Source organism: Zosterops lateralis (assembly GCF_965231275.1).
Source record: "Zosterops lateralis genome assembly, chromosome: 33".
NCBI lineage: Eukaryota > Metazoa > Chordata > Aves > Passeriformes > Zosteropidae > Zosterops > Zosterops lateralis.
In genome coordinates, this window is record NC_139793.1 from 3,053,677 (window position 1) to 3,077,123 (window position 23,447).

The window sequence follows — 23,447 nt, forward strand, 5'->3', positions numbered from 1 at the left end:
CCCCAAAAATTTGGCACCTCTCGGGAGGTGTTGGGGACCCGCCGTGACCTTGGGGTCCCCTAAACCGGGGGGGGGGTCACCCTGATGTCCCCTGGGTGTCCCCAAATGTCCCCAAATGTCCCCAACTCCCCCCCAGCAAAACCTGGAGCTGCAGCGCCGGAGTCACCTGGGCCCCCCCGAGGGAGCCGAGAGAGGGGACAGCGAGGTGAGGGACAGGGGACACTGGGGACACCTGGGGGACACTGGGGACACGTGGTGACACCTGGGGGACATTGGGAACACCTGGGGTGAGGGACAGGGGACACTGGGGACACCTGGGGACACCTGGGGGACATTGAGAACACCTGGGGTGAGGGACAGGGGACACTGGGGACACACGGGGGACATTGGGGACACCCAGGGGACATTGGGAACACTGGGGACACCCAGGGGATATTGGGGACACCTGGGGGACGCTGGGGACAACCCAGGGGTTAGGGGACAGGGGACACCCAGGGGACACCCAGGGGACATTGGGGACATCGAGGGGTGGGGGGACAACAGGGGGGACACCCAGGGGACATTGGGGACAGTCAGAGGGCACCCAGGGGACATTGGGGACACCCGGGGGTGACAGGACAGTAGGGACATTGGGGGATACTCAGAAGGCACCCAGGGGACATTGGGGACACCCAGGGGTGGGGGGACATTCATGGGGAGGGGGAGAAGGGGGTTCCCAGTGCACACCCATGGGGTGGGGGAGGGCTGGGGGGGCACCCCTGGGTGCTGGGGGGTCCCTGGGGTGTTCTAGGGGGTCCCTGGGGGGGGTCCCATTCCCGGGGTCACCCCTGGGTGCTGTGGGGGGTCCCTGGGGGGTCCCATGCCCAGGGTCACCCCTGGGTGCTGGGGGGTCCCTGGGGGGCGGTCCCATTCCCGGAGTCACCCCTGGGTGCTGTGGGGGGTCCCTGGGGGTCCCGTGCCCGGGGCCACCCCTGGGTGTCCCCCCCAGATGAAGTACCGCGACCGCGCCGCCGAGCGCCGGGAGAAGCAGGGGGGGCCCGACCCCCCCGAGCCCAAACGGCGCAAATTCGGGGGACCCCCCGCGACCCCCGGGTGAGCACCCCGAAAACGGCCCGGGGGGGGGACGGGGGCACCCCAAAAATGGGTGTGGGACCTACAGAAGGGGGATGGGACCCCAAAAATGGGGATGGGACCCCAAAAATGGAGTTGGAGAACCCAGAATTGGGGATGGGACCCCAAAAAGAGAGTGGGGGATATGGGGGCACCTCAAAAATGGGGATGGGACCTCAAAAAGGGGATGGAGATCCCAGAATTGGGGATGGGACTCCCAAAATGGGGACGGGACCCCAAAAACAGGGCAGGGGATATGGGGGCACCCCAAAAACGGGGATGGGACCCCAAAAAGGGGGGTGGAGATGCCAAAAATGGGGATGGGACCCTAAAAATGGGTGTGGAGGAATTCTCAAAATGAGTTTGAGACCCCAAAAACGGGAGAGAGACACCTCAAACCCAGGGGTGGGGACCCTGTTGGGAGTTGTCACCCCGCCATGTGTGACCCCCCCGGTGACACCCCCGTGTCCCCTGGTGTCCCCAGGGAGCCCGAGGCGCCCCCCCTGGGGTGCCGGATGCTGCAGGCCATGGGCTGGAAGGAGGGCAGCGGGCTGGGCCGGCGCCGCCCCGAGGTGACAGCGGGGACACCCAGGGGTGGGGGACACCCGGGGGACACGGGGACAGCAGGGGATGGGGGACACTGGGGACATGCAGGGATGAGGGGACACTGGGAGGGACACCCAGGGGGGCAGCCAGGCGACATTGAGGGCACCCAGGGGTGGAGGGACACCCAGGGGACAATGGGGACACAACTGGGGACACGGGGACAGCAGGGGATGGGGGACACTGGGGACAACCCAGGGATGAGGGGACGTTGGGAAGGACACCCAGGGGACATGGTGGATGTCCAGGGGACATTGGGGACACCCAGGGGAAACTCAGGGGTGGGGGGACATTGAGAGGGGGACACCCAGGGGACAGTCAGGGGTGAGGGGACAGCAGGGACAGGGCTGGGGACATGGGGACAGCAGGGGGTGGGGGACACTGGGGACACGCAGAGGACATTGGGGACATCCAGGGGACACCCAGGGGACGTTGAGGACACCCAGGGGGGAGGGGACAGTAGGGACATTTGGGACAGGGTAGGGGGACACGGGAACATCAGGGACATGAGAGGACAGAGAGGGACATGGGGAGGGACATGAGGGGACACGGGGACATTGGGGGGACTTTGGGGACATCAGGGACACAGGGGGACATTGGGGGGGACATGAGGGGACATGAGGGAACATTGAGGGGACAGTGGGGACCCTGGGGGGGACATGAGGGGACACAGAGGGGGCGGGACCTGGGGGGACACCGAGTGACCGTTTAGTGACGTCATTGTCCCCCCAGGGCCCCGCCCGGCCCCGCCCCGGGGGGGTGACACGGTTCAGCGAGGGACCCTGAGGCCACGCCCACTCCGAGGCCACGCCCATCGCATCCTGGCCCCGCCCCCACCCCGCGCGGCCCCTCCCCCCCCCAAGTTTTGGTGTTGGAATTTTCGGTTTTTTAATAAACGGGTGAAAAAAAAAAAAAAAAAAAAAAGCGGAATTTGGGATGGGGGGAGGGGCGGGCGGGGCCTTCCTGCAGGAGGGGGGAGCCGCCCCTCCCCCCGCCCCTCCCCCACTTCCCCCATGGCGCCCCCGGGGCTGATCCTGGGGCTGGGGCTGGTCCTGATCCGGACTGGGATGGGACACGCCGGTAACTGGGGAAACTGGGGAAACTGGGAGAGCTGGGAGAGTGAAACTGGGGTGAACTGGGGTTAACTGGGGGCACTGGGGGGCACTGGGAGGGCGAAACTGGGGTGGACTGGGAGGAACTGGGAGGTCTGGGAGAGAAAAAGTGGGGGGAACGGGTGGACTGGGGGAAACTGGGGTTAATTGGGGGCACTGGGAGGGCTGGGAGTGGGGAACTGGGGTGAACTGGGAGGGCTGGGAGAGGAAAAGTGGGGGGAACTGGGATGGACTGGGGGCACTGGGAGGGCTGGGAGGGGGAAACTGTGGGCACTGGGAAAGGGAAACGGGTGAACTGGGGGCACTGGGAGCACTGGGAAAGGGAAACTGGTGTGAACTGGAGGGAACTGGGAGCACTGGGAGGGCTGGTAGGATGGAACCAGAGGGAACTGGGCTTGCTGGGGATACTGGGAGGATACTGGTGCAAACTGGGAAAGCAGAACTGGGCACAACTGGGAATACTGGGGCAGACTGGGAGGGCACTGGGGGCACTGGGAGCCGGGTGGAGGGAGGGGGTTACTGGGAAGAACTGGGGTTACTGGGAGGGCACAGCTGGGGGGAGGGAGGGGGAAGTGGAGGCTGAATGGGCACTGGGGAACTGGGAGGGACTGGGAGCACTGGGAGGGACTGGGGGGTACTGGGCACACTGGGAGGAGCCGGAGGTGACGGGGCACTGGGCAGTACTGGGCCATACTGGGCCATACTGGGAGCACTGGTGACCTGGCAGTGACCCCTGGCCCCGCCCCCAGCGGCCCCGCCCGTCTGGTGCTTCACCCGATTGGAGGAGGCGGAAGAGGGCGGGGCCTGCTCGGAACCGCTGGGGGAGGAGACGCTGCCATTGGCCGATTGCTGCCTGAACCCCGCCCACGGCTACAAGCTCCGCCCACAGGGCCACTGCCGCTCCTGCCGGTCAGACACGCCCACCTGGGCCACGCCCACCTGGGCCACAACCACCTCTGCCACACCAACCCTGGCCACACCCACTGTCAGCCACACCTGCCCAAGCCAAACCCATTTGGCCACGCCCACCTGCCCTGTGGCCACGCCCCAAAGTCCCACCTCTAGCTGCACTACGTCCTGCCCACAATAAGCCACGCCCATCTGCCCCATGACCACCTGCCCTGCCCAGCCCCACCTGCCCTGGCCACGCCCACTCCAGCCACACCCCAAATCCCCAGCCCCACCTGCAATAAGCCCCGCCCACAATAAGCCGCACCCAGCCCAAACCCCGCCCACAATAGGCCCCACCCAGCCCAAGCCACATGCACCTGGCCCAACCAGGTGGCCACACCCATAACACACAGGCCACGCCCATCCCAACAAACCCCTCCCACTCCAGCTCCACCCTCTTTAGCCCCACCCACCTGGGGACACTGGGAGGGGCTGGGGGACAGAGAGGGACCACAAGTGACCCCAATGACCCCTGGTGACCTGGGGTGACACCCAGTGACCCCAGGTGACACCAAGGTGACACCAAGTGACCCTGGTGACCCCAGGTGACACTGGGTGACCCCGTGTGTGACCCCGTGTGTGACCCCTGTGTGACCCCTGTGTGACCCCTGTGTCCCTGTCCCAGCCCCGGGGCCTGGGGGCCGTGGGAGCCCTGGAGCAGCTGCTCTGTCACCTGCGAGGAGGGGACACAGAGGAGGGGACGCAGCCGCGGGGACAGCACCGAGTGGCAGCTGAGGGCCTGTGAAATGGCCTGTTGCCCTGGTGGGACACGGGGACATGGGGGACACAGGAGGGACACAGAGGGGGTGTGGGGACAGGAGGGGACATGAGGGGGACATGGGGACATGGAGGGGACGTGGGGACACAAGGAGGGGACATGAGGGGACATGGGGGGGACACGGGGGGACATGGGGGGGACATGGGGACATGGGGGAGGACATGAAGACACAGAGGGAGTGTGGGGACAGAAGGAGGGGACATGGAGGGACATTGGGGGGGATCACAGGAGGGACACAGGGGAGACATCGGGCATTGGGACACGGGGAGGACATGAGGGGACACGGGGACAAGGCGGAGCGTGGGGATGGGGGGGGACATTGGGCATTAGGACATGGGGACACGGGTGACACTGGGGGATGTGGGGACATGGAGGTGACATGTCCCTGACCTTGTCCCTGTCTCTGTTGCTGTCCTTGTGCCTGTCCCATCCCTGTCCCCATTGCTGTCCCTGTCCATGTTGGCCCTGTCCTCATCTGTCCCTGTCCCTGCTGTCCCTGTCCCACCCCTGTCTCATCCTTGTCCCCATCCCTGTCCCTGTGTGTCCTTGTCCCATCCCTTTCCCTGTGTCCCTGTCCCCTCCTGTCCCTGTCCCTGCTGTCCTTGTTTTCGCTGTCCCTGTCCTTGTGTCCCTCTCTGTCCCCATCCCTGTCCTGTCACCTCCTGTCCCTGTGCCTGTCTCATCTCCATCCCTGTCCCATCCATGTCCCCATCTGTCCATGCCTGTCCCCATCCCTGTCCCTGTGTCCTTGCTGTCCCTGCTGTCCCTACTGTCCCTATCCCTGTGTCCCTGTTCCCTCCTGTCCCTGTGTCCCTGTCCTTGTTGCTGTCCCATCCCTGTCCCATCCCTGTCCCTGTGTCCTTGTCCCTGTCTGTCCCTGTCCCCTCCTGTCCCTCTCCCCTCCTGCCCCTGTGTCCCTGTCCCTGTCCCATCCCTGTCCCTGTGTCCCTGTCTCTGTGTCCCATCCCTGTCCCTGTGCCTGTCCCATCTCCGTCCCTGTCGCTGTCCCTCTCCCATCTGTGTCTCTATCTGTCCCTGTCTGTCCCTGTCCCCTCCTGTCCCTGTTGTCCCTGTCCCTGTCCCATCCCTGTCCCTGTCCCATCCCTGTCCCTGCTGTCCCTGCTGTCCCTGCTGTCCCTGTCCCATCCCTGTCCCTGTCTGTCCCTGTGTCCCTGTCCCTGTCCCATCCCTGTTCCTGTGTCCCTGTGTCCCCGCTGTCCCTGTCACTGTCCCTGTCCCCTCCTGTCCCTGTCTGTCCCTGTCCCCTGTCCCTGTCCCATCCCTGTCCCTGTGTCCCCTGTCCCTGTCCCCTGTCCCCGTCCCAGTCCCGGGGGGCTGGAGCCCCTGGTCCCCGTGGGGTCCCTGCTCTGTCACCTGCGGGGAGGGGACCCAGCGGCGCCAGCGGAGCTGCTCCTCCCCCGCCCCGCGCTGCGGCGGCTCCTGCGGGCCCGGGGACAGCGGGGACACCCGGGACTGCCGGGGGACAACGGCCACCTGCCCCGGTGAGCGGGGGGGAGGGGCGGGGAGCGGTGGGAGGTGGGGGAGGGGCAGGAAGGGGTGAAAAGAGGGAGATTGGGGGGGGGAGGGGAATAGGATGGGGAGGGGGAGGGGAAAAGGTGGGGGAGGGGGCTCCCCATGAGAAATTTGGGAGGGGAGAGGGGAAAAGGTGGGGGAGGGGCGGGAGTGGGGCAGGAAAAGGTGGGGGAGGGGTGGGAAGGTGTGAGGGTGGGGGAGGGGGAGGGACCCCTCGGGCCCCCCAGGAGAGATTTGGGGGAGGGGCTGAAGGTGGGAGAGGGGGGGTAGGATGAGGTGGGGGAGGGGCCCGCAGAGGGGGGAGGGGCCCGCAGAGGGGGAGGGGCCCACAGAGGGGGAGGGGCTCCCCTGACCCCCCGCCCCTCCCCCGCAGTTCCCGGCGCGTGGGGCCCGTGGGGGCCGTGGGGTCCCTGCTCGGGGTCCTGCCGGGGGGCGGGGCCGGGGGCGGGGCCGGGGCGGAGCCGCCGCCGCCGCTGCGACTCCCCGGAGCCATCGCGGGACCTCCCCGGGACCCCCTGCCCGGGCCCCGACACCGACACCGAGCCCTGCCCGGGGCTGCCGCCCTGTCCCGGTGAGAGCCCGAGCCCGGACCCCCGAGAGACCCCCGAGACCCCCGAGAGACCCCTGGGACATCCTGAGAGTGCACTGAGAGACCCCTGAGAGCCCCCAGGACCACCGGGACCCCCTGAGACCCCCCGGGATCACCTGAGATACCCTGAGACCCCTGGGACCCCCGGGATCCCCTGAGAGACCGACCCCCGAGACACCCCCGAGAGACCCCTGGGACCCCCTGAGAGACCCCTGAGGGCCCTGGGACCCTCTGAGAACCCCCCGAGAACACCCTGAGACCCCTGGGACCACACGGGACCCCCCGAGAACCCCCTGAGAGACCCCTGAGAGCCCTGAGATTGCCCTGAGACCCCCGGGACCCCCTGGAGCCCCTGAGAACCCTCTGGCACCCCCCGGGACCCCCAGACTGCCCCCAGGACACCACTGGGACCACCCTGGACCCTCCAGAAACTCCCCTGGGACCCCCCTGAGACCCCCCAGAACCCCCCTGGAACCCCCCTGAGATCCCCTGGGACACCCCAGAACCCCCCCAGAACCCCCCCATGATCCCCCAGAACCCCCCTGAGACCCCCCCAGAACTCCCCCAGACCCCCCAAACCCTTCACGACCCCTCCCCATCCGTGTTGTAGGGGGGGGGGGGGTGTCGTGCCCTGTCTGACCCCTCCCCTTTGCCCCTCCCCCACAGTGGACGGCGCGTGGGGGGCGTGGTCAGCGGCCACGCCCTGCCCGGTGACGTGTGGCCTGGGCGGGGTCACCGAGCGCCGCTCCTGTGACGCCCCCGCCCCAAAACACGGGGGGCGCGGCTGTGCCGGCCCCGAGCGGCGGCGGGGCCTGTGCGGGCCCCGGGACCCCTGCCCGGGTGAGGGGGGGGCGGAAATGGGTGGGGATTAAATGGGGCGGGGATTAATGGCGGTGAACGGGGAGGGGATTAATGGGGCGGGGCTTAAATGGGTGGGGTGAAATGGGGTGGGGTTTAAATGGGTGGAGATTAAATGGGTGGGGTTTAAATGGGTGGGGCTTAATGGGGAGGAGATTAATCGGGAGGGGCTTAACGGGGTGGGGCTTAAAGGGGTGGGGCTTAAAGGGGTGGGGCTTAAATGGGAGGGGATTAAATGGGTGGAGATTAATGGGGCGGGGCTTAATAGGGTTGAGATTAACGGGATGGAGATTAATGGGGCGGGGATTAAATGGGAGGGGATTAAATGGGGAGGGGATTATTGGGGAGAAGATTAAAGGGGTGGGGCTTACATGGGTGGGGATTGATGGGGAGGGGTTTAAATGGGTGGGGATTGACTGGGTGGGGCTTAACAGGGTGGGGGTTGACAGGGAGGGGCTTAAATGGGTGAGGATTAATGGGGTGGGGATTAATGGGGTGGGGATTAATGGGGTGGGGTCTAACGGCGTGGGGATTAATGGATTAATGGGGAGGGGTTTAACTGGGTAGGGCTTAACGGGGACGGGCTTAATGGGTTGGGAATTAACGGGGTGGGGATTAACGGGGTGGGGTTTAATGGGAAGGGGCTTAACAGGGTGGGGCTGTGGGGGCGTGGCTTAAAGGGCTGTGGGTGTGGCTTTGTGGGGATGGGGTGGGTTAATGGGCGTGGCTTGAGTGGGTGGGTGTGGCTTGGGGAGGGGAAGGGGAAAGGAAAAAGGAAAAGGGAAGGGAAAAAAGAAAGGGGAAAAGGGGAAAATGAAGAGAGAAAGGAAAGAGAAAAGGGAGAGGGAAATGGGCAAAGGAAAAGGAGAAGAAGAAAAAGGAAAGAGAAAAGGAGAAGGAAAAGGGAAATGAAAAAGGAATGGAAAATGCAAAAGGGAAGGGGGAAAAGGAAAAAGAAAAAAGTTAAAAGGAAAGAGGAAAGGAAAACATGAAAAGGCAAAGGGAAAAGGAAAAAAGGGAAGGGAAAGGAGCTCCCATCCCCCGGACTGTCCCTGGGCCGTCCCCGGCTCTCCCTGGGCTGTCCCCTGGGCTGTCCCCTGGGCTCTCCCCGGGCTGTCCCCTGGGCTCTCCCTGGGCTGTCCCCGGCTCTCCCCGGGCTGTCCCCGGGCTGTCCCCTGGGCTGTCCCCGGGCTGTCCCCGGCTCTCCCCGGGCTGTCCCCGGGCTGTCCCCTGGGCTGTCCCCAGCTGTCCCTGGGCTCTCCCTGGGCTGTCCCCTGGGCTGTCCCTGGGCTGTCCCCGGGCTGTCCCTGGGCTCTCCCTGGGCTCTCCCTGGGCTGTCCCCTGGGCTGTCCCCAGCTGTCCCTGGGCTCTCCCTGGGCTGTCCCCTGGGCTGTCCCCGGGCTGTCCCCGGGCTGTCCCCGGGCTGTCCCTGGGCTGTCCCCGGGCTGTCCCCAGCTCTCCCCGGGCTGTCCCCGGGCTGTCCCCGGGCTGTCCCCAGCTCTCCCCGGGCTGTCCCCTGGGCTGTCCCCTGGGCTGTCCCCGGGCTGTCCCCTGGGCTGTCCCCGGGCTGTCCCCTGGGCTGTCCCCAGCTCTCCCCGGGCTGTCCCCGGGCTGTCCCCTGGGCTGTCCCCAGCTCTCCCCGGGCTGTCCCCTGGGCTGTCCCCTGGGCTGTCCCCTGGGCTGTCCCCTGGGCTGTCCCCAGCTCTCCCTGGGCTGTCCCCTGGGCTGTCCCCAGCTCTCCCTGGGCTGTCCCCTGGGCTGTCCCCAGCTCTCCCCGGGCTGTCCCCTGGGCTGTCCCCTGGGCCGTCCCCGGGCTGTCCCCCGGGCTGTCCCCGGGCTGTCCCCTGGACCATCCCCGGCTGTCCCCAGCCGCACTGACCCCTGTCCCCCCAGCCCTGGTGCACTGGGGTCCCTGGAGCCCCTGGAGCCCGTGCCAGCGGCCCTGGGGGGACATCGCCTGTCGCAGCGCCGTGGGGCAGCAGAGGAGAACCCGGGAATGTGTGGGGCACAGCCCGGGGGGCCCCGCCTGCCCCACGGCCGGGGGGGACGGGATCATCCAGCACCGGGCCTGCTACAACATCCAGAGCTGCAGCAGTGAGTCAGCCTGACCCACAGCGCCCCATAGCTGCCCTATAGCGCCCCATAGATCCTGGGAGGAGCCCCAGAACTGCCCCATAGCGCCCCATAGATCTTATCCCCCATGGCTGTCCCTGTTCTGGGCCTGCTACAACATCCAGAACTGCAGCAGTGAGTCAGCCCGGCCCCATAGAGCCCCATAGCTGCCCTATAGATCCTGGGGGGAGCCCCAGAACTGCCCCATAGATCCTGGGGGAGCCCCACAGCTGCCCCAAAGTTGTCCTACAGCTGCCCCATAGCTTCCCCATAGCTGCCCTACAATTCCTGGTGGGAGCCCTATAGCAGCCCTATAGATGCCCTAAAGCTGCCCCACAGATTCTGTTGGGATGCCCTGCCCCACGGCTGCCCTATAACTCCTGGTGGGAACCCTATCACTGCCCCACAGCTGCCCCACAGCGCTTGTTTGGATCCCTATCACTGCCCCACAGCTGCCCCATAGACCCTCACAGGGCCACCCCATATCCCCCCTGTGCTATGGGGCATGTGGGGCGGGGCTGAGGCTGTCCCTGTGCCCCCCCAGTGCAGGGGAACTGGTCCGAGTGGAGCCCCTGGGGGCTCTGCACCCCCCCCTGTGGGGCCAGCCCCACACGGAGCCGCAGCCGCGAGTGTCGCCCCATCCTGCCCAAGTACAGGTCAGTGGGGCCGGGGGGATGTGGGGCATTCTGTGGGGCTGGGGAAGATATGGGGCTGGGGGGGATATGGGGCTGGGGGGGATATGGGGTATTCTATGGGGCTGGGGGAGATATGGGGCTGGGGGATGTGAGGCTGGGGTAGTTCTATGGGGCTGGAGGATGTGGGGCTGAGGGAGGATATGGGGCTGGGGGAGTTCTGTGGGGCTGATGGGGATATGGGGCTGGGGGATAGGAGGGTCTGTGGGGCTGGAGGTTCTCTATAGGGCCGGAGGGTCTCTGTGGGGCTGGGGTGTGGCTCTATAGGATCGGGAGGGGGGGCTCTGTAGGGCTGGGGGCTCTGTGGGTCTGGAGGTTCCCTATGGGTGGGGGGTCTTTATGGGGCCAGGGGGTTTCTACAGGTCTGTGGGGTCTGTGTGGGATTTCAGGGGTTTCTGTGGGATTGGGGGGGGATCCCTATGGGGCCAAGGGGTCCCTATGAGAATTGGGAGGTCTCTATGGGGTTCATGGAGTTCCCTATGGGGCCAGGGGTGTCCCTATGGGGCCGGAGGGGTCTCTATGGGGCCAGGGGTGTCCCTATGTGGCCAGGGGGGTTTCTATGGGGCCGGGGGGGTCTCTATGTGGCCAGGGGGGGGTTCTATGGGGCCGGGGGGGTCTCTATGTGGCCAGGGGGGGTTTCTATGGGGCCGGGGGGGTCTCTATGGGGCCAGGGGGGTCTCTATGGGGCCGGGGGGGTCTCTATGGGGCAGAGCTGACCCCGTTTCCCCCCCAGCCCCACAGTTCCCAACGTGGGCTCTGCCGGGACCTCCAACGTTTCCTTCTGGGGGGAGGCGCGGCCCCGGTGCCCCCCCCTGCAGGGGGAGCGGCTGCGGCTGCAGGAGAACAAACCCTGCCGGAACGTGCGGGGCTGCCCCCCGCCCGGGGGTCAGCGGGGCAGGGGGCTGGGGGACAGGGGGGGTCAGGGGACACGGGGGGGTCTGGGGACACCGGGGGGCTGGGGGGACATGGGGGGTCAGCGGGGACAGGGGGGGTCAGGGGACACTGGGGGGATCTGGGGGGACATGGGGGGGTCAGGGGGACTCCGGGGACAGCAGGGATAAAGGGGGGTCAGGAGGGACTCAGGTGGATCAGGGGAATCCCGGGGGGTCAGTGGGGAAATACTGGGGGCAGGGCGGGGAATCCCTGGGGGAGGCAGGGAATACCCCAGGGGGAGGGGCGGGGGAATCCCCGGGGGGAGGGGCGGGGGAATCCCCGTGGGGGACAGGAGGAATCCCCGATGGGGGAGGGGCAGAAAGAGTCCCTTGGGGGGGAGAGGAAACCCTGGGGGAGGGGTGGGGAATCCCTGGGGGAGGAGCGGGGGAATCCTCGATGGGGGAGGGTCAGGGAGTACCCCGGGGGGGGAGGGGCAGGGATTACCCCGGGGGGGGGAGGGGCAGAATGGGTTCCATGGGGGGAAGGGCAAAAGGAATCCCCGGGGGGGAGGGGCTGTGGGAAAGCCCCGGGCGGGGGGAGGGTCCGGGCACCCCCCTGACCTCCCCTCCCCCCCCAGAGCACTGAGACCCTCGGTGACCTCGTGGGACCCCCCGGGACCCCAAACCCGCCCGGATTCGCCCCAGACCCCCCTCGGCCCCTCCCCCAATAAAATCGCAGCATCGAAACGGCTCCGCGGCGTGTGGGGGAGGGGCGGGGAGAGGGGGGAGGGGAAAGGGGGGACCCGGTGGGGGAGGGGCCGACCCCAAATTTCGGTGACGTCACCAATCCCACCCCCCAGGCCCCGCCCCTTTCTGCAGAGCCAGGGGTGTGGCTGGCGGTGACGTCATAGGGGACCACGCCCGTCTCGCACGGGGCGTGGCCGGAAGTGACGCAGCGGGGGCGGGGCGGGGGCGGGGCCGCCCTGGGAGGATTTGGGGGCTCATCCCGCAGGTGCCTCAGCCCGGAGGGTCCCCGGGGCCCCCCGCCCCCCCCAGAGCCCCTATATCCCCTATAGCCCCTATAGGGCCCCCCGGCAGCGGCCCCGGCCCTGCCCCCCCATCCCCATCCCTTATAGATCCTTCTCCTATAGCCCCATCCCCTATAGCCCCCCATCCCCTATAGATCCATCCCCTATAGCCCCCCATCCCCTATAGATCCATCCTATATAGCCCCATCCGCTATAGCCCCATCCCCTATAGCCCCCCATCCCCTATAGATCCATCCCCTATAGCCCCCCCATCCCCTATAGATCCATCCTATATAGCCCCATCCGCTATAGCCCCATCCCCTATAGCTCCATCCCCTATAGATCCATCCGCTATAGCCCCATCCTATATAGCGCCATCCCCTATAGCCTCATCTCATAGAGCTGCATCCCCTATAGATCCTTCTCCTATAGCTCCATCCCATATACCCCATCCCCTATAGACCCCTTTCCCCAGTCCCTATAGCTCCATCCCCTATAGATCCTTCTCCTACAGCCCCATCCTATGTAGCCCCATCCCCTATAGACCCATTCCCTATACCCTATAGACCCCCCTCCCCAGTCCCTATAGATCCATCCCCCTATAGTCCCCCCATCCTTCCCCCGTCACCCCCCATCCCTTACAGCCCCCCCGAGCCCCCTCCCCTATAGACCCCTCCCCTATAGCTCGGCCCCACATCCATAGGATGCTCCCCCTATAGCCCTGCAACCCCCAGCCCCGAATTCCCCCCGGGATCCCCTGGGGGTCACCCAGAGGTGAATCCATAGGGGATCTATAGGGAATCTATAGGGGATCCTTAGGGGATCCAAAGGGGATCCAGGGGTTAATCTATAGGGGAATCTATAGGGGAATTTATAGGGGATCCATAGAGGATCCACAGGTGGATCCATAGGGCTCTATAGGGGATCCATAGAGAATCTATAGGGGATCTATAGGGGAATCCATAGGGGATCCATAGGGATCTATAGGGGAATCCATAGGGATCCATAGGGGATGGAGTTCCTGCGGCGCCGCCTGTCGGACGGGAATTTCCTGGCGGGGGGGATGGGCGGGGAGCCCCCCCCGGTGGGGGGAGGGGCGGGGAGACCCCCCCGGGGCGCCCCCCCCGCGGCGCCGCTGCTGCTGGTGATCGCCCCCCCCGGCACGGACTGGTACGTACCGGGACCCCCCCCCGGATTGCTGCGGTGGAGACCCCCTAAAACCCCCCAAACCCCCCCGGATTGCTGGGGTGGGACCCCCCTAAACCCCCCAAACCCCCCCGGATTGCTGGGGTGGGACCCCCCTAAACCCCCCAAACCCCCCCGGATTGCTGGGGTGGGACCCCCTAAAACCTCCCCTGGGACCCCCCCGGATTGCTGCGGGTGGGGACCCCCTAAACACCCCCCAAACCCCCCCGAATTACTGGGGGTGGGACCCCTTAAAACCTCTCTCTACCCTGGGACACCCCCTAAACCCCCCCCAACCCCCCCCCATCCTGGGACCCCCCCAAATTCCTGAGGGTGGCACCCCCCCTAAGGCCCCCCCCCCCATCCTGGGACCCCCCCCCAAATTCCCGCCATTCTGGAACCCCCCTAAAACCTCCCCCTACCCTGGGACCCCCCCCGAATTACTGAGGGTGGGACCCCCCTAAACACCCCCCAAACCCACCCTCCTCATCCTGGGACCCCCACCCAAAATCCTGAGGGTGGGACCCCCTAAATCCCTCCTCATCCTGGGACCACTCCCCCAAATTCCTGATTCTGGGGACCCCCCTAAACCCCCCTCCTATCCTGGGACCCCCCCCAAAAATTCTTGATTGTGGGGACCCCCCTAAGCCCCCCCCCCCATCCTGAGACCCCCCCCTAAAATTCTTGAGGATGGGACCCCCCCTAAAGCCCCCCCCAATCCTGGGAACCCCCCCTAAAATTCCTGATTGTGGGGACCCCCTAAACCCCCCCTCCACCCTGGCACACCCCCCCCCCCCCCAAATTCCGATTATGGGACCCCTTAAAGCCCCTCCCATCCATCCTGTGGACCCCCCCCAAAATTTCCCCCTCCCGGGACCCCCTCAAGCCCCTCCTCCTGTGGACCCCCCCCAAATTCTCAACAATGGGGACCCCCTTAATGCCCCCCCCACCTTGGGACCCCCCCCAAATTTCCCCATCCTGGGACCCTCCCCAAAGTCCATCCCCCACCCTGGGACACCCAAATCTCCTCTGGGACCCCCTTGGGACCCCCCGGCTTTTGGGGAGGGGGCGGTTTTGGGGGGGGTCGGGTTCAGATTTTGGGGATCACCTTTGAAGGTTTGATTTGTGGGGGGGGAATTTTGGGGTCTCTCAGATTTTGGGGGGGTGAATTTTGGGGTTGGGGGAATTTTGGGGGGTCAATTTTGGGGTTGGGAGAATTTTGGGGGGGTGGGAATTTGGGGGGGCGTGAATTTTGAGGGGGGAATTTTGGGGGTCTCTCCAATTTTGGAGGGGGAAGTTTTTGGGGATCTCTCGATTTTTTGGAGGGGAAATTTTGGGGGGGGTCTCTCCAATTTTGGGGAGGAATTTTTTGGGGTCTCTCCAATTTTGAGGGGGGATTTTTTGGGGTCTCTCCAATTTTGGGGGGTGAATTTTGGGGTTGGGGAGATTTTTGGGGTTGGGAAGTTGGGGGGTTGAATTTTGATGGGGTAATTTTGGGGGTCTCTCCATTTATGGGGAGAAATTTTGGGGGGGATCTTTCCAATTTTGGTGGGAAATTTTTGGGGGTCTCTCCATTTTTTGGGGAGGAATTTTGGGGGGTCTCTCCATTTTTTTGTGAGGAATTTTTGGGGGATTTCTCAATTTTTGGGGTCCCCCCTGCAGGGTCAACCCTTCAAGGGCAAATCCGTCCACGGGGACGCCGAGCTCAGGGTGGAGCAGGTGAGTTTTGGGATCCCCTTCCCTTAAATTTTGGGATCCCCTCTAAAATTTTGGGGTCTTTTAATGCTTTGGGGTCCCCCTAAATTTTGAGGTCCACCCCACAAAGGCGGTTTTGGGGTTTGGGTTGATTTGGGGAGGTTTGGGTTGGGATTTCCCTGGATTTTTGGGGGTCTGTCCTAAATTTTGGGATGTTCTGAACCTCCTGTTCCTCCCCAGTTTTGGGATTCGAGTTTAGGGGGGATTTGGGGGTCCCTTGAAGGAAACTTTGGGGTCCCTGAGAGAAATTTCGGGGCTCCCCTTAAGGGAAATCTTGATTTTCCTTTAAGGGAAATTTTGGGGTGCCTTGAAATCTTTCCTTGTCTCAATTCAAAGATTTTTTTGGGGTCCCCTGGAGGTTTTGGAGTCAGGATTCCTAAAACCTCGACTCAGTTTGGGGGTTCAGGACAGATTTTTGGGGTAAAAAAGCAAAAATTTGGGGCTCCTTCCTAAATTTCACAGTCCTAAAAGATTTCAAACCCCCCAAAAATCGGAATTTTTACTCCAAATCTCTTTCTTTGAACCCAATTTGGGGCTCCAGGTTTGGGGCGAGATTGGGGGAGGTTTTTGGGGTCCCCCATGAGGTTTTTGGGGTGGATTTTGGGTCCCCAGGAGGTTTTTTGGGGTGGATTTTGGGGGGCCCAGGGGGATTTTTGGGGTGGATTTTGGGGGGCCCAGGAGGATTTTTGGGGTGGATTTTGGGGTCCCCAGGAGGATTTTTGGGGTGGATTTTGGGGTCCCCCAGGAGAATTTTTGGGGTGGGTTTTGGGGTCCCCAGGAGGTTTTTGGGGTGGGATTTTGGGGGGCCCAGAAGGATTTTTGGGGAGGTTTTTGGGGTCCCCAGGAGGATTTTTGGGGTGGATTTTGGGGTCCCCCAGGAGGATTTTGGGGTGGGTTTTGGGGTCCCCAGGCGCAGTTCTCGGAGCTCTCCTTGGCCGTCTCCACCCACGGCGCCCTCAGTGTCACCATCGACTCCCCCCGGGGGGCTCCAGGTACAGATTGGGGTCCCCCCCTTCCTTTTTGGGGTCCCCTTTTAATTTGGGGGCTAAATTTGGGTCTCTTTTAATTTTGGGGCTGAATTTGGGGTCTTTTTTTAATTTTGAAGCTGCATTTTGGGGTGCTGGGTCCCCCCTTTTCCTTTTGGAAATGAATTTGGGGTTCCCTCTTAATTTTGAAGCTGAATTTGGGGTCGCTTTTAATTTTGGGTTTGGATTTGGGGTCCCCTTTTAATTTGGGGGCTAAAATTGGGGTCCCCTTTTAGTTTTGGGGCTGAATTTGGGGTCTATTCCTAATTTTGGGGCTGAAATTTTGGATTTTTTTGGGATTCTTGGATTTCTCTGGGGATTTTTTTTTGGGGAGGTTTATTTGACATTGAATTTGTTTGTGGGTTTAATTTGACTCTTGGTTTTGGATTTTGGAATTTTTTTTTATATGTACATATATAATTTTGGCACTTTTTTTAGATTTTTTTAGGGTTTTTTTACTCTTGGAATGTTTTTGAATTAGTTTTTTTTTTATATTGGAATTTTGGGGGGGTTTCTTTTATTGGATTTTTTTTTTTTTTAATTTTGGCTTTTTTTGAATTATTTTGGGTTTTTCTGTTCTCAGATTGCTTTTGAATTATTTTTATTTAATATTAGATTTTTGGAGGGTTTCTTTTATTCTTATTTTTTTTTAATTTTGGAATTTTTAATAAATTTTTAAAATTATTTTTGATTGAGTTTTAAATTATTTTTATTTAATATTGGAATTTTCTTGGGTTTCTTTTATTCTTGGATTTTTCTTTTTTAATTTTGGCTTTTTTTGATTTTTTTTTTAATTCTTAAATTGCTTTTCAATATTTTGGGGGATTTCTTTTATTCTTGGATTTTTCTTTTATAATTTTGTCCTTTTTTTTATTTTTAAAATATTTTTTATTATTATTCTTAAATTGTTTTTCAATTATTTTTACTTAACATTGCAAACTTTTGGGGGGTTTTCCTTTATTCTTTGATTTTTCTTTTTTAATTTTGGCTTTTTAAATTATTTTTTTCATTTATTTTATTTTTTTTATTCTTAAATTGTTTTTCAATTATTTCTATTTAATATTACAAAATTTGGGGGGGTTTCCTTTATTCTTTGATTTTTTAAAAAAATTGGCTCTTTTTTTATTATTATTTTTTCATTTATTTTAATTTTTTTATTCTTAAATTCTTTTTCAATTATCTTTATTTAACATTGCAAATTTTGGGGTGAGGGATTTCTTTTATCCTTCAAAAAAATTTTTTTTTAATTTATTTATTTTATTTGGGGATTAAATTTTGATTCGAGGGGGAGATTTGCGATTTGGGGTTTGAAAGGTTGGGATTTTTTTTTTTGGGGGGTGGGGGATGTGTTGACTATTTTGGGGACCCCCCTTGACCCCCCTGACCCCCCCTGACCCCCCTGACCCCCCATGACCCCCCCATAACCCCCTGACCCCCCATGACGCCCCAATAACCCCATGACCCCCCCATGACCCCCTGACCCCCCTGACCCCCCATGACCCCCATGACCCCCCATGATCCCCCCTGACCCCCCTGACCCCCCATGACCCCCCCATAACCCCCTGACCCCCATGACCCCCCATGACCCCCCATGACCCCCATGACCCCCCCATAACCCCATGACCCCCCATGACCCCCCATGACCCCCCCATGACCCCCCCCATAACCCCATGACCCCCCATGACCCCCCCATGACCCCCCATGGCCCCCATGACCCCCCTGACCCCCCCCATGACCCCCATGACCCCCCATGATCCCCCCTGACCCCCCTGACCCCCCCATGACCCCCATGACCCCCCATGACCCCCCCATGACCCCCATGACCCCCCCTGACCCCTCCTGACCCCCCTGACCCCCCCATGACCCCCATGACCCCTCCCCCCCCAGGAGGCTCCGCCCCGATTTCGTTCTGGTCCGGGAGGAGCCGCAGGGCGGGGCCGCGGGCGCCCCCGCCGGCTCCTGGCGGGATTGCACCTCGGGGGGGTCCCCAGCGCTGACCCCCTCCCCGCCCTCTACGGGTTCGCCCACCCCCCGTGTCTGGTGAGACTGGGGGGACTGGGAGGGATTGGGAGGGACTGGGAGGGGACTGGGAGGAACTGGGAGAGGATTGGGGGGGAGTGAGATGGACTGGGATGGAGTGGGAGGGACTGGGAGAGGATTGGGAGGGACTGGGGGGTACTGGGAGAGAACTAAGAGGGACTAGGACAGACTGGAAGGGACTGGGAGGGGATTTGGGGGAGAGAGGAACGCACTGGGATGGAACTGGTAGGAGACTGGGGAGACTGGGGGGCACTGAGAGGGGATTGGGAGGGACTGGGACGGGATTTGAGGTAAACTGGGAGGGACTGGGGGTGTTGGGATGGGATTCGGAGGGACTGGGAGGGAATTGAGAGGGAACTAAGAGGGGATTGGGGGGGGAACTGGAATAGACTGGAAGGGATCGGGAGGCACTGGGAGGCGATTGATGGGCAGTGGGAGGCACTGGGAAGGACTGGGAGGGACTGGGATGGGATTTGGGGTAACTGGGAGGGACTGGAGGGGATTGGGGAGACACTGGGGGGCACTGAGAGGGACTGGGATGGACTGGGGGGGACTGGGAGAGACTGGGAGGGAGAACAGGGGGAATTGGGGGTCACGGGGAGGGGACTGAGGCTGATACTGGGGAGCACTGGGAGCACTGGGCAGGGGTGTTTGCTGCCCCTTGACATTCCCAGTGCTCCCAGTTTGCCCAGTTGGCTCGGCTGCAGCGGGAACTGGGCCATGAGGCCTTTCCACTGGTGCCACAGCGATTCTGCACCGGCCCCGCGGACTGGTGAGCACTGGGGGGGACTGGGGGGGACTGGGGGGGACTGGGGGGGACTGGGAGGGGATTGGGAGGGACTGGGTGAGCACTGGGAGAGACTGGGGGGACTGGGAGGGAACTGGGATGAACTGGGAGTACTGGGATCTATTTTGGGACAAGTAGGTGATGTCACTGGTGTCACTGGTGTCACTGTTGTGTCACTGGTGTCCCCTCTGTCCCCAGTTGACCTCCCCGACCTTCCCCATGACGGTGACTCTCAGCCCCTCCCCCGCCGGGGTGGGACAGGTGAGGCCCTGCCCCTCCCCCAGCCCCACCCACCAGGTCTGATTGAGCGTGGCCTCTGGTGGGCGTGGCCCGGGGCGTGGCCCTGCATGGGTGTGGCTCTGTATGTGGGCGTGGCTCTGTGCAGGTGTCCCTCTGGGCACGGTTTGGTGAGGGCGTGGCCAAAGCACTCGCTCTATAGCGTGGCTGTGTGGGCGTGGCCAAATGGGGTGTGGCTCGGTGGGTGTGGCCATCAGGGCGTGGCTCCGGATATGGCTCTGGGTGTGGCTCTGGGTGTGACACTGGGCGAGGCTCTGGGTGTGGCTCTGGGTGTGTCACTGGACGTGACTCTGGGTATAACACTGGGCGTGGCTCTGGGGTGTGACACTGGGTGTGGCTCTGGGCGTGGCTCTGGGTAGAACACTGGGCGTGGCTCTGGGTGTGACACTGGATGTGGCTCTGGGTGTGACACTGGGCGTGGCTCTGGGTGTGACACTGGGTGTGGCTCTGGGTGTGACACTTTGCATAAGAGGATGTGTCCCTGGGCGTCGCTGTGGGCGTGGGCTCTGGCTGTTACACTGGGCGTGTCTCTGGTGTCCATGGGCGTGTCTGTAGGCGTGTCTCTGTGTCCATGGGCGTGTCTCTGTCCGTGGGCGTGTCCATGGCCGTGTCCCCATGCACCCCCCTGTCCCCAGGTGCGGGTGGGGTCCCCGCAGGTGCTGGGGGCGGTGGCGGCCGCCATGGGCGGGGGCCGGGCGGGGGCGCTGCTGAGGGCGGAGCCCCCGGGGACACAGAAACTGCGAGTGCAGAGAATTGGGGACCAGTACAGGGCCCTGAGGTGAGACTGGGGGCACTGGGGGACTGGGGGCACTGGGGGGACTGGGGGGACTGGGAGGGGACTGGGGGGACTGGGAGGGCACTGGGAGGGGACTGGGAGGGACTGGGGGCCTGGGGAGGGAACTGGGAGGGGCTGGGAGGGAACTGGGCTGGACTGGGATGGACTGGGGGGACTGGGAGGGGACTTGTTGGGAAGTGGGAGGGACTGGGAGGGACTGGGGGGGAACTGGGACAATGGGAGGATTCGTCCTGGGGGCGGGGCCTCATCCTGGGGGCGGGGCTGAGCAGGGGCGGGGCCTGCGGTGTTTGGGTGACCCCCGCTGACCCCGTGTCACCCCCAGGTGGTCCCTGGGGGGCGGGGACACGGCGGGGGAGGGGCCGCAGGTGGAGCCGGTCGCGCTCAGCCCCAGGTGAGTGCAGGGGGCGGGGCCTCAGGGGGCGGGGCTTGGGGGGGCCCCGAGGGGCTCAGGGTGGGGGTGGAGCTGGGAGAGAAGGGCGTGGCCAGTCAGGAAGGGGCGGGGTTATGCAGAAGGAGGCGTGGCTGTGTAATAAAGGGGAGGGGCTATGCATGTAGGGGTGTGTCTGTGTAGATGGGCGTGGCCATGGGAAGGGGTGTGGCCGTGAGGGCTTCACATAGCTGGGGTGAGGCTTTTGTGGGCGTGGCCATTCGGAAGGGGGCGTGGCTTTTACACATGGTGGGGCCTATTGGCTGGACTGGGGAAGGGGCGGGGCTTTGGGCAGGGCTCTGCCTCGCCCAGGGGGCGTGGCCAATGCGAGGGGGCGTGGCCTGTGACCCCGCCCCGCCCACAGGCACCGGGGGTGGGTGGACGCCTGCGCCGGACTCTTCGGGGGCGTCGACATCTGCGGGGTGGAGGCGCTGCGGGGCCCTGACGGGCAGGAGCACATCGTGCAGGTAACACACACCTGGGCACACCTGGGGGGACCTGGGACACACTTGGCACAGTTGGGCACACCTGAGGCACAGCTGGGATACATCTGGACCAGGTGCGGCACACCTGGGGCACAGCTGGGCACATCTGGAATATACCTGGGACACACCTGGGCACAGCTGGGGGTACAGCTGGAAACATCTGGGGACACCTGGGACAGCTGGGGCACACCTGGACACACCTGAGACACACCTGGGATTCACCTGGGTATGGCTGGGGACACCTGAGACACACCTGGGCACACCTGGGCACACCTGGGGCATGTGGCTGAACCTAAATTCAGAGTCCTGGGGCCCACCTGGACACCTGGGGCCCTCCCACAAAACTGGGGGGGCCCATCCCGGTTATCTGAGGCACACCTGAGACACCTGGGATGCACCGGGGTACACCTGGGCACGCCTGGGGCACACCTGGGACACACCCGAGCACACCTGGAGCACAGTTGGGCACACCTGGGACACATCTGGAATACACCTGGGCACACCTGGGATACACCTGTGCACACCTGGGCACAGCTGGGGACACCTGAGAGACTTCAGGCACAGCTGGGGCACATCTGGGGTATACCTGGGCACACCTGGGGACAGCTGGGGACACCCGAGATACCTGGGGCACACCTGGAGCATGTGGCTATCCCTAAACCCAGAGTCCTGGGGTATACCTGAGACACCTGTGGCACACCTGGGGACAGCTGGGGACACCTGGGACACACCTGGGGAGCACCTGTGTGCACACCTGGGGGCACATCTGGGGAGTACCTGTGCACACCTGGGCACATCTGGGGACACCTGGGACACACCTGGGGGCAGCTGGGACACACCTGGGGAGCACCTGGGATAGGTGGGGCACACCTAGGCACACCGTGGACACACCTGGAGGCATACCTAGGGCACACCTGGGGTACACCTGGGGCACACCTGAGACACTTGGGCACACCCTGGGCACACCTGGGCACACCTGAGCCCCCCACCTGTCCCTCCGCAGGTCCTGGGCTCGTGGCTGCCCCTGCTGGGCCCGGGCGCGGCCGAGGACCGCGGCCACATCGTGGAGCTGGTGCTGGAGCGGATGCGGGAGGAGCTGCCCCGCCCACGGAGCCCCTCCCCCGCCCGGCCCCTCCCCCAGGTAACCGCCCCTCCCCACACACACCCCCAGAACCCCCCAAAAAATCCCCCAAATTAAACCACGCCCCCTTTTCTGCCCCACAGGCGACATCGGGGTCCTCCCGGCCGGGGACTCCCCCCCAGCAGAGACCCCAACCCCAGGGTGAGTTAAACCCACCCCCCCCAATTTGGATTCCCAAAATCCCCCAAAAAGTTCCTGTGAACCCCCAAAAAAACAGAATTCAGGGATTTATGGAAGAGTTAAAATTCCTTAAAATTCAGGGATTTGATCTCGATCAAAACATCAAAATCTTCCCTAAAATGGGGCTTGGAAAAATTCAGGTTTTCCCAAAAAATCCTTAAATTTGCCTCAAATTTTGAGACTTCACCAGAGAGTGGAGTGAAAATAATTCAAATCACCCAAAATTTGGGGAGGCCGTCAGTTCCCTGGGACACTCCAAAATTTGGGGGATTCCACCCAAAATCGGGGCCTTTCCCTGGCTCAAGCCCCGCCCCTCTCAGGTGTTTCTCTTCCCTTGCAGGTGCGCCGCCTCCCTCCGGCCCTGCCCAGCCCCGCCCCCAACCGCAGGGCCAGCCACGCCCACAAATGGGCGGAGCTTCACCACGCCCCACCCAGCCCGGCCCCGCCCCACCTCGAGGCCCCGCCCAGCCCCGCCCACTTGCTGCTCAGCCCCGCCCTCAAAGCCCGGGGGCCACGCCCCAGCCACGCCCCCAAAGCCCGGGGGCCACGCCCCAGCCACGCCCAACCTCCCCGCAGCCACGCCCACAAACCCCGCCCGGCTCTGCTCAGCCACGCCCACAAACCCCGCCCAGCTCCCCACAGCCGCACCCGCAAGCCCCGCCCACCGCACAGCCCCGCCCACCTCTGGCTGCTGCAGCGTCTCAGCCACGCCCACCCACCCCGCAGCCCCGCCCACAGGCTCCGCCCACCTCCCCGCAGCCCCGCCCACAAACCTCTCCCACGTCCCAACCTCGCCCTCCAGCCCCGCCCACAGCACAGCCCCGCCCTCCAGCCCCGCCCACTTCCCAGCCCCGCCCACCAGGCCCGGCTGTGTCCCCCCAGCCAAGGCCACAAGCCCCGCCCACTTCACAGCCGCGTCCCCAAGCCCCGCCCACCTCAGCCCCTCAGCCCCGCCCCCCCGGCCCGGCTACGTCACCCCAGCCCCGCCCGCAAGCCCCGCCCACTTCTCCCCAGCCCCGCCTCCAGCGCTCCCCGTCAGTCTCCCAGCCCCGCCCGCAAGCCCCGCCCCCCTCGGGCACGCCCCGCCCACC

The 23,447-nt window shown here is 63.1% G+C and overlaps 2 protein-coding genes across 2 annotated transcripts in view; both read left to right on the plus strand.

Annotated features, from left to right (window-relative positions):
• Nucleotides 1–2,728, plus strand: part of LOC310921191 (RNA-binding protein 10-like) — a 20,008-nt gene extending 17,280 nt beyond the window's left edge. Inside the window, exons 18-21 of the mRNA XM_083881300.1 lie at nt 137–205; nt 989–1,092; nt 1,595–1,682; nt 2,446–2,728. Of these exons, the coding sequence (XP_083737426.1) occupies nt 137–205; nt 989–1,092; nt 1,595–1,682; nt 2,446–2,499 (315 nt within the window). The 3' untranslated portion in view covers nt 2,500–2,728. The remainder of the gene's footprint in view (nt 1–136; nt 206–988; nt 1,093–1,594; nt 1,683–2,445) is intronic.
• CFP (complement factor properdin) lies at nt 2,577–11,856 on the plus strand (the record flags this gene model as incomplete). Its single annotated transcript, XM_083881301.1, has 10 exons — nt 2,577–2,793; nt 3,575–3,734; nt 4,402–4,538; nt 5,880–6,056; nt 6,461–6,658; nt 7,343–7,516; nt 9,428–9,628; nt 10,191–10,302; nt 11,072–11,223; nt 11,849–11,856. The coding sequence occupies exons 1-10, from the start codon at nt 2,727–2,729 to the stop codon at nt 11,854–11,856; spliced, it is 1,386 nt and encodes a 461-aa protein (XP_083737427.1). The 5' UTR covers nt 2,577–2,726.
• Between the last annotated feature and the right edge of the window lie 11,591 nt (nt 11,857–23,447).